General features: G+C 48.0%; 1 protein-coding gene across 1 annotated transcript in view; it reads right to left on the bottom strand.

Annotated features, from left to right (window-relative positions):
* Positions 1-10,537, bottom strand: part of PDZD7 (PDZ domain containing 7) — a 57,916-nt gene that overhangs the window by 3,375 nt on the left and 44,004 nt on the right. The window contains exons 16-21 of the mRNA XM_015410344.1: positions 9,364-9,539; positions 8,340-8,431; positions 7,248-7,339; positions 4,727-4,798; positions 2,443-3,021; positions 94-194 (exon numbers count right to left, since the gene is read on the bottom strand). Of these exons, the coding sequence (XP_015265830.1) occupies positions 94-194; positions 2,443-3,021; positions 4,727-4,798; positions 7,248-7,339; positions 8,340-8,431; positions 9,364-9,539 (1,112 nt within the window). The remainder of the gene's footprint in view (positions 1-93; positions 195-2,442; positions 3,022-4,726; positions 4,799-7,247; positions 7,340-8,339; positions 8,432-9,363; positions 9,540-10,537) is intronic.

Genomic DNA, 10,537 nt, shown 5'->3' with positions numbered 1-10,537 from the left:
ATACAAGGGAAACAGAAGCCCTACTCCTTATGGCTCCCCTGTAGAGCAAGTACTAGGGGAAGTCACCCTTTCCTTCCCTGCTGCTCCCGTTACCTCCAGTTTTCCACTCAGGGATGCTGCTCCCCCAGGAAAGATCTTCTCAATCTTCACCATTGGCTGCACTTTGGACTCTATTCCACCTGAAATGCTGATCCCTGAAAAGCATAATGGTGCTATGAGTGGTGGGGAAACAGGTAGGGGTGGGGAGTAACTGTGCCAACATTCAGAGGAGGTAGCCATGTTAGTCGGTTGCTGCAAAATAGCAAAAAGCCCAGTGGCACCTTTAAGACTTACAAACTTTATTGTAGCTTGAGCTTTTGAGAAAGACAGCTCTCTGTCAGATGCATGGAACTCCATGCATCTGACGAAGAGAGCTGTGTTTCTCGAAAGCTCATCCTACAATAAAGTTTGTTAGTCTTAAAGGTGCTACTGGGCTTTTTACTATTTTGTGGCAACATTATGAGTGCCAGCGCTATCATGCCCTCTGGACAGCTGCTGCACTAATGTGGTGAGACAGCAGAGGGTGCCTGGAAGTCTTGCATGTGACAAAGACAATTGTATGTCTTGGCAAGGCGAGGCTCAGGAGCCTTTCGACTTGGTGCAATGTACCACTTCATGATACCCATACTCTTGACCTGGATGGTCCCTGCTGCAGGCCGCCTGCGATGTTTGCAAGTACGCTTTGTGGGGCAGTGAGGACAACCTCCAGGATTGACTCTGATATCACATATACCCTGCAGCTCTGACAGGAATTCTGTGAAGGTTTTACATCTTTGGTTACATTTGGGCACAAATCAGTGGAGCTACACATCTTGTTATAAATATTTATTTTTTTAAAAAAACATTTACATGCCACTTTATCTCCTTAAACCAATGACACTCTGTGGTGCAGGAGCTTTGACATGCCGCCTTAGGAGCGCTGTTCTCCCAATGTGGCACCTGCCCCATGTTCCAGGAAAACGATCAGGGCCATTCTGCTTGGCAGGTGCTTCACACCTCGAAATGGCTGCCACTGCAGAGACTGGGGGATGAGTAAGCAGCCTCCCTGAGCTGAGGGTCTCATGCCAGGGGTGCAGGTAAAAGACCCATCCTCTCCAGCTTCCCCTACCCTTCTTCCCGGCCTCTGCATTCTCATCCCAACAGCCAGGCAAGTGCTGGGAGGAGAGCAGGCTGGCTGCAGGGAAGAAAGAAGAAACCCCACCACAGCACCACCACAACAGCCACCCAGGGAAAGAGCAAGCTGGCCACAGTGTGGTGGTGGTTTCACTCCCCTTCCTCCATGGCTGGGTTGCTTTTCTCCTTGTCCCTCATTCTGAGGACAGCAAGAAGGCAGAGAGGGAAGGCCTTCTTCTCATTCTAGACACACGCAGGTTGGCTAAGGGTTACGGCATTGGGGAAAGACAACCTTACATGCTCAGAAGTAATCTGGCAATTTTAAAAGGTCATAGTTATATATAATATAGTTATATCCTATATTATCACATTGAGTGGTTGGTGGGGTGGCACAAAGGCAATCAGTAGTCATGTTGCTCTTTTAGTTGATACTAACTGTGAATTTGGCTCTTCATGAACCGTAGGAGTACTATTGCCTCAGACTCAAGGTAGCTAACAAAGCAACATCACATTGCAAGGACACACACAAAAATCATTAACAGTCCATCAGCAAGATAAAAGCAATACATGGGTTTTAAAAGCACAAGCTAAAATGCAGCCATTCACTCTCCACTGAATGCCATCTGAAACAAAACTCTTGCATGCCTTCTGAAATACAGTGAGTGAAGGCATTCTCTATGACCACTCTGGTGGTGGTGGTGGTGGTGGTAGAAGAAGAAGAGATTGGATTTATACCTTGCCCTTCACTTGGAGTCTCAGAGCGGCTTACAGACTCTTTTCCCTTCCCCTCCCCTCCCCACAACAAACACCCTGTGAGGTAGGTGGTGCTGAGAGAGCTCTGAGAGAACTGTCCTTGAGAGAACAGCTCTGACAGAACTATGGCTTGCCCGAGGTCATTTAGCAGCTCCCAGTGGAGGATTGGGGAATCAAACCTGGTTCTCCCAGATTAGAGTCTGCACACTTAACCACTACACCAAACTTGCCTGGACCTACCACAGAAAGCTCCAGAGGCCTGGCCCTACCACAGAAAAAGCCTGTGATCTAACCTTTGCCATTCAGACAATCCTAAAAGAGGGCACCACAACAAGAAGGCTGTGTCTGAAGAGCGTAGCTGGTATTTGGGAATATACTGGGAGATGCTGTTTGATACATATGAGGTTACTACCACATTCAGTCACATTTTTATCACACCTTTCTAAGGTACTCCTGTTCAGCTTGGGGTCTTGGTGCCTCTACTTACCCCCCAAGACCATTGGGGTCTTGGTGCCTCTACTTGGTGACTCTACTTACCCAGGGACTGCTTGTTCTTGGGCAGGCGGACAGTGAGAAGCTTGTATTCCTCCTTAGTGTCACCAGTACCATTTTGGACCAGACCATCTGGGATTTCATCTCCCGTCTCTACTTGCACCCCCTTGCTAGTAGTTTGGACTTCCCTGAAGAGGTGTGAGAGCAAGGGCCTAGCTTTGCGTGGTCGGTTGATCACAGAGTACAGGGTGTCCTTGGCAGGCTGGGCCTCCCCATGTGGCCCCCGCAGTGTGGCTTTGCCGTGGCTAGACTTTGGTGTACGAGGCCTCCCTCGGCCAGGCCGTCCATCTCCCTGCTCTGACAGTTCCTTGGTAGGTGCTGTGGAGTTTATTGACATTTCTGTGGTCTTATTTAGCGGCCAGTTGGGATGCTTGCTGCTGGCTGCTGAGGAGGGACCACTTTGGGAAGTGTAAGCATCCACTGGCACATCAGGAAGAGGGGAGTAGCTTTGAGGGCGAGTCCGTCTAGGGCTGGAAGAGAGCTGCAGTCTTTTCATCCCATCATTCAGTTCTGCTGTCTCCTCTTCATTGGTCACTGGCTTCAGAAGGAAACCGCCCTTGAAATCTGCCATCAGAGTTACAGGATGTTACCATGACCATCATTTCCTTTCTAGCAGCTCTCTGATGGCAACATTTGGACATTAGGAAATTTTATTATAGAAAATATACCCAGTATCTGTATAACTGAAGTGATCTTGTTATGATGCTGAGAAAGTTGGACTTTGAGTGAATATTGGGCTCCACAAATACCAAATCGGGTTTTTTTTAATGGTTAATTTTGTTGACTGGAACTGTGATCAAGATTTGAGGTGGTCGTGCTGGTGCTGATGTGGTTTTCAAAACCAAATATAGCCCTCCACAGTGCCTACCAATCATTATTCCTATGACCCTCTGTTGTTCGTGACCCCTGAGTTGAGGAACTGTCTTCTGTCAAGTCAGACCAATGCCCCTCTATGTCAGTCCTATGCCCTGTAATTGGGATTGACTTTCCAGGGTATCAGAAAGAACCCTGAGGACTGGGATAATTTAACCGGAGATGCCAGAGGATCCAGGCTCCCCCTCCATTTCCTCTTCCCAACTAAAGCCTGCTAAAGTAGCCAAAGTTTGCAGAACAGTTCATTTATAAAATACTGCACACAAATTAATGTTATGTGTATATGTTCAATCTGAATAATTTATTCCAAAGGTACAATTCATTTTTTTGGTTACAGTTTATGGCTAACAAGTCAGAACCTGCAAGTACTTGTGTGTGTGTGTGTGTGTGTAATCTCATTCCCCCACTGTTTCCTCTGTCCCTTTTCTGAAAGCCCTCACAGCCTTTCCCCTTTTCCTGGTTCTTTCTCACTTTCCAACTCAACAGCCAACCTACATTTATCTGCTCTTTCAGGTTTTCCTCTCCTCCACAGCATGGCACATTTGTGTGGTGCTGGCCACTGGGCCAGGCCCACTTGCATGTGAAGGAACCCTCAAAGACCTGTGGGGAGGGCACCTCACTTTCCCCTGTATCCCCCCCTCCACACTATTTCCTCTGTCCCTCCTCCTGTCAATCCCCATATCCTCTCCCATTTTCCTGCCTCATTCTTACTTTCTCAGCCATTCACCAGCCTATCTTTTATCTGCCCCACCTTTCTTCACAAAGCGGCTTACATTATTCTCCTGTCCTCTTTTTTTCTCACAACAACACTGTGAGGTAGGTTAGGCTGAAAGCATGGCTGGCCCCAAATCACCTAGTGAGTTTCCACACCAAGATGGGGATTCAAACTAGGGTTCCTCAGAGCCTACTCTGAAGCTTTAACTGTTATACCACACTGGCTTTCTTAGCAAGCAGCCAGGCCTAGGTGAGGCATGCAAGTCAGGTGGTATCAAGTCACTCAATGGTTGCTGTCAGGCCTGGTTCTGATGAGTCTTCCCTCAAAGGCCAAAACAGCCCTGGAAAGGACCCTGCCCCCTCCCCCTGCCTTTTACTCACAGAAACCAAGCCTTGGAATGCTGTGGTTGCATAGCAATGACCACTGAAGGAATCCATTTGTTAAAGCTATAGGTGTTCCTTTTATCATTTGGGGGGTTTTCAAATCCCAAGGGTTTTTTTTTTAGATTTTTCTGCAAACCTGGGACATTGTTTAGGTTTGTAGAAAGATCTGTCTTGCCCATTCACAACTCCAGTTTCAAGTATCCTCAGATTTGGTCAGCTTTGCAATTAGAATATAAGATTCCAAATTCTTCTTTTCATAAAATGAGGAAGAGAAGGGACCACAAGGTAGGGAACTAACCAGGCACTGGAGTGATAAGATGTCTCTTGGGAGGTGTTTCATGTTGTGCTGAGCGGAGAGCAGGTGACCTCACTGTAAACAAAAAACAAAAAAAAACAATTAGTGAAGTGATGGTTCCTTTGTTTTCTTTTGCATATGCTGGCCCTGCTCCCTGGTCACTTTCTTTCAGTACTAGTTAATTAATTTTATTTCAAGCTGCCAAAGCTTAAGATGTCTGGAGGTTGTGTCACTCTTCTGCAGAAGCTCAACCTGCTAACACTACATGCACAGAGGCAAGGTGTGCTTAGAAAAATGCACCTTTTGCGTGCTCAGAATCACAATGTGCTTGTTTACTTCTTGGCTCAGGTTCTAGCAGGAGCTCAATGGGTTGAAATCAGCAGGGGTAAACAGGGAAGTTAAAAGTGCCCAGGGGCAAGCCAAACTGAATGGCACCTGTAATAGCTACAAGTCAGCAGTTCAGAGCTACTCAGCTCAGACATGGCCAGTAGTGCCAACAGTGGGTATTGGCTCACTGCCTCCTAAGAACATAAGAGAAGCCAAGTTGGATCAGACCAATGGCCCATCCAGCCCAACACTCCGTGTCACACAGTAGCCAAAACCCAGGTGCCATCAGGAGGTCCACCAGCAAGGCCAGAACTACAGAAGCCCTCCTGCTGTTGCCCTACAGGCACCAAGAATACTGAGCATCACTGTGCCAGACATAGTGTTCCATCTATGCCTTGTGGCTAATAGCCACTGGTGGACCTCCGCTCCATATGTTTATCCAGTCCCCTCTTGAAGCTGTCTATGCTTGCAGCTGCCACCACGTCCTGCCGCAGTGAATTCCCTGTGTTAATTACTCTTTGCATGAAGAAGCCCTTGTTTTTATCTGTTCTAAGCCTACTGCTCATTAATTTCATTGGGGGTCCACAAGTTCTTGTACTGTGAGAAAGGGAGAAAGTACTTATTTCTCTATCTTCTCTATCCCATGCGTAATTTTGTATATCTCTATCATGTCACTCCTCAACCATCATTTTGCCAAGCTAAAGAGCCTTAACCTCTTTAACCTTTCTTCATAGGGAAGGCGTTCCATCCCCTTAGTCATTTTAGTTGCCCTTTTCTTTACTTTTTCCAGTGCTGTAATATCTTTTTTGAGGTGTGGTGACCAGAATGTACACAATATTCCAAATGGGACTGTACCATTGATTTATACAGGGGCGTTATGATCCTGGCTCCTGCACCACCACCAAGGGAGTCAGTGGGACTTGGCTCTGCTTGACCCTGGCCCTTCAGGGCAGTGGCCCATTACGAAATTTCCCTGTAAATCAAATGGCCAGGCTGCCCCTGAAAACAAGGCTGGCCCTAGGGGCCAGTTACAGTTTTAACTGTAAGGATTGGTTTTAAATTGTGATGCTGATTTTATTGTATATCTGCCCTGCTGGAAAGTCACTCTGAGCCCTGCCTGGCAGAGAAAGGAGTGGGATAAAAATGGAATAAATAAATAAGGCTGGGCATTTGCCAGGGCTCCTGGATCGGCAATGTCGCCATCCCCCTTACTTTACTGGGAGCACCCAAGAAGTTCAGAGAGCTGCGGTGGCTCAAGTGGTTAAGACGCTGAACTGCAGGCTGTGGAAGGTTGGTAGTTCAGCAGTTCGAGACCCGGGTGCCGCATGACAGAGTGAGCTCCCGTCTCTAGTTCCAGCTCCTGCCAACCTAGCAGTTCGAAAGCAAAGAAATTGCAAGTAGATAAATAGGTACCACTTCGGTGGGAAGGTAACAGTGTTCCGTGCGCCTTGGTGTTTACTCATGCCGGCCACATGACCACGGAGGCTCTTCGGCTTTGAAACGGAGATGAGCACCGCAACCCTAGAGTCGGATTCGACTGGCTTTCGAGCAAGGGAAACCTTTACCTTTACCTAAGAAGTTCAGAGGAAGTAGGGGAGAATCCTCATTTGGCACTTGTGGTGTCTGATACAAGAGCTCCCAAAGTCACACAGCTGGCACTGGTTGGAGGGCTCAGATGACACCTTTCCAGTGCTTGCCAAAGCTCCCCTTTAATGGGTGGTTTCTTCACAGCACCCTCCTCTGTCTGAGTGGGGGCCACATCATCATAGTAGCTGGGAGTAAGGGGCTGTCAATGTGATGTATGCCTGACAGGTTGAGAGTGGCACATATGCCCCTTTTGGCCCGAGGCAACACCATTACCAAAGGCATTCAGCAAGGTGCACTGGCCAGGCCAAAAACACTGCAAGAAAGACTGACCCGTCTAGGTGTGTTAAGGAGTGTAAAATGGAAATGCCATTTGGAATCAGTAGTTTAAACTATCCCCCAAACTGCTGATTAAACTGAGATTTTTTGGTCCTAGTTTTGTTTTCATTAATAGATGTGCTTTTCCTGCTGGCAAACTTAGATAGAACATTTCCCACCAACGCTATTCTACAGCCGGAAAATAAGAGAGGCCTTGGCACATTTACCACTCCCAGAATACAGAGGGCCCAAATGGCTGCCTTCTGTCAGGGAGCCTCCCTGATACCTTCCCCACCTGTTCTGCTCTTCAGCGTGTCGTAGGCTTCCAGCTCCATGGGTATAACCATGCTGTCGAAACGGCCCAGATCCGCGGGGGAGATCACACTCCTGCGAAAACGTTAAGAGGAGTTCTTGGCACTTGTTGAATAATTGGCTGAGATAGCGGGGGGGGGGGGGGGGGTTTGCACAGGCTGAGCTAAAGTTGTGATGAAGGGGGAAGCTGTAGCTGCAGATGTGGGGGCCACTGTTCCCTCTAAGCTGAGTCAGTGTGAGCTAGCTCACAGTTTTTTAGCCGCTGGCTCACACGTTTTTGTCTCAGCTCAGGAGGGATGGCTCCAGAGCAAACTAATTTATGCAGCAGCCAAACTGCTCACTCACCACTTTAATACCAGCAGCTCACAAAGTAGAATTTTTGCTCACAAGACCCCGCAGCTTAGAGGGAGTGTTGGTGGGGGCCCCTGGCAGTGTGACCCCCATGCATTGCTGGCCCGCCAAAGATGGACAGTTTCTTGATGCCGAACTTAGTGCGGACACCCGATCGGCATAGCCCGCTGCAGCCCAGAACTCCTGAGCCCGGCTAGGCGGGATACAAATCTAAAGTAAATAAATAAATAACTCCTGAGTTTTGGAATTGCTGAGGTGCCAAGGCATTCAGCCCTGTTTTCAATGCATTAAACAGATATTCATCTAACTCACTAGACTCCGACTGTGTGTTTCTAATTCGGCTAAGGGGTCACGCAGGCACAGATTTGTGCATCACTCTGACTGTCAGGTGCAGTGTCATTCAGATTTTCAAAGAGACCCATCTTAGATCATTACCACAGAGCTTTAGGATGCTCTTATTGTGCTATTGATTGCTCCCAGTTTTGTTCCCTTCCCCTTTTGTGGCTGCAAAGACTATGTATGGCCTTTTCTTTATACAGAGTGGCATTAACTTCTGTTTAGGCAAGAAGTAAACCCCACAGTGAAACTGGGACGCATATGCTAAGCTGAAATTTTGGCAAGATTACCCAGTCCCTTCCCTGTAGTAGCTATCCAGGGTATTTGGGGACCTGTCCCCTACAGTAGTCACAATGACACTTTCCTGCCTGTTCCCTTCTATTCTCACCTAATATCTCGGATAAGCAGCAATTTCTCAGGCCGGTCAAGAATCGCCAGCAGTGGCCTCACCAGATCTTCGACCCCTCCTTCACGGATGTACTATGGGTGGAAAGTAACCGTCAGCAGAGACCAAACAGCTGTTCTATTCAGTCTGAAGCAACATACCTGTAGCCAAGTGTTCACCTCACAGCAGTTCCTACTCTGTTGACTGGCTCCCTCAGAAAGGGTAACCAACGAGCTCATCAAATTAGGCCTCATGTCCGGCCATGACTCCTCAGAGGGGGTACAAATAATGGGCCATTGCAGCCTCTTCAAAGGCTGCAAACCTCAATTAGACTGGTCATGGATGTAAATAAAACACAAACATTTAAAATCCAGATTAAGGGAATTATTAGCTGCCTTGATGGCTGCTGTTAATTGTTGTGAGCATAAAAGTTTTAATCCTGCCTTAATCACCAAACAATTAAAAAAAAAAATAGAGAGACCAGGTGCATTGCTGATTCAGGGTGCCAGACCGTCTCTGAAGATCGCCTCGCCCCCCAACCCGAAAGCATTCCTGGTAGAAAGCAGTAAATCATAGCAATTTAGAGCTCCCTCTAGTGGCTGCTGAGCTCACTCAAGGTCGGCATGAATACTTAGCATAGATACGCACTGTTGAAACTGTGCGGAAATTCATCCATACTATACAAATTGTCTGATTGAGATGCATGCTAATCAAAACCAGCCTGTGGTAACTATGATCTGCCTTACCATACTCAGCCATTGGCACAGGGCACTAAAAGCAAGCAAGGAAACAGCTTGCCACAGGAAAAAGGTACAAACCTAGGGCAGAGTCTCACCAAGGCCAGTGTCCATGAGAAAGTGACTGGGGGAGAAGATGTTAAACCTCTGCCTTTGCTCTGTCTGGTGTCAATGCAACTGAGGACAGAATGAGACAATAGAGAACTACACAGCCTAAGCAGTTGCATGACTTTTAAATTAAAAGGCAGACTGGCCCTTTAAGACCCTCCCATGCCATGTGTGCCCCTTACCCGGGTGCAGTGCCTCAGCACAGCTGCCACCTCATCCTCCATCAGTAACTTCCGGGCCATGTCTTCAATGAGCATCAGGTGGCTCTCCGGCCCCGTGCTGTGCTCACCACCATTGTGCTGAGGGGATGATAACGATGAATCCCTCAGACCCAGAGAGATTAAAGCACGGCCTTTATCTGGGGAGGGTCAGCAAAGGAGCATCAGTACATAAGCAATACTGAGAAACAAAAACACGGTGAGGCCAAGAACCACCAAAACTACCAATGCATGCATGTGTCCTTGAGTGCAGCTGCCATGACTGTGGGCAATGCCTCGCTTTCCTCATGCACTACTCTCATAAATGTGGGCAGTGGTTAGAGTGCTGGATTTTGGTGTGCGGAACCCAGGCACAAGTCCCTGTTCAGTCTGTGAAAATCTGAATCAGCCAATCTATCACATATGGCTCTAGTTAGGTTAAAATGTCACTCTGTGCTCCTTGGATGATGACCTGGGATGGTGTCGTGGACCCCTAATGTTCTGGGCTACCCAGAATGACAGCAGCAATGCAAGATATAAATACTGGCGCGCGCACACAAACACACTTAACAAACAAACAAATAAGCTGGATTTGGACCCTTCAGCCCAGCAAATATTGTATGGTTGTCAACACACTGTGAACTTTTAAAACTATCCCATTTTCCCTCATTGAAGAAGGGCCTATTCTTATGAATACTGTACTCCGGGGGAAAGTCTAGTGTGTTTTGAATTCCAGATGTAGTAACTTGTGAGGAGGCAGTTATTAGTTTGTAACATACTAATGGTAACTCAGAAATCTCCTCCCAAGCTCTTGGACAGGAAGCAGGGTACTATCATTTTTGTGGCATGCTTTCACAGGCAGACAACTTGTGACATACGGTTGCCAAATATGTGTTGGGAAATTTGGAGATTTGGGGAGGACCCCTGGGAGGACAGACCTGATGCCCTACAGTCCACCCTCCAAAACTGCCATTTCATCCAGGGGAGATGATCTCTTTAGACTGGCGATCAGTTGTAACAAGGGGGGACCCGCGATACTCGCGGGGGAGGGGGGAGAAGAGCTCCGTCTCCTCCATCCCCCCATCTCTCCGCGGCGGCGGCGAGGCCGGTTTCCCCCCCCGCCTGCCGGCTCCGGGGAGGAGGAGGAGGCGGCGGAGGC

This window comes from Gekko japonicus, unplaced genomic scaffold, assembly GCF_001447785.1.
Source record: "Gekko japonicus isolate JY-2015 unplaced genomic scaffold, Gekko_japonicus_V1.1 scaffold1568, whole genome shotgun sequence".
In the NCBI taxonomy this organism is placed as follows: domain Eukaryota; kingdom Metazoa; phylum Chordata; class Lepidosauria; order Squamata; family Gekkonidae; genus Gekko; species Gekko japonicus.
The sequence above is the reverse complement of the archived record's forward strand: the minus strand, read 5'-3'. Positions and strand labels throughout refer to the sequence as shown.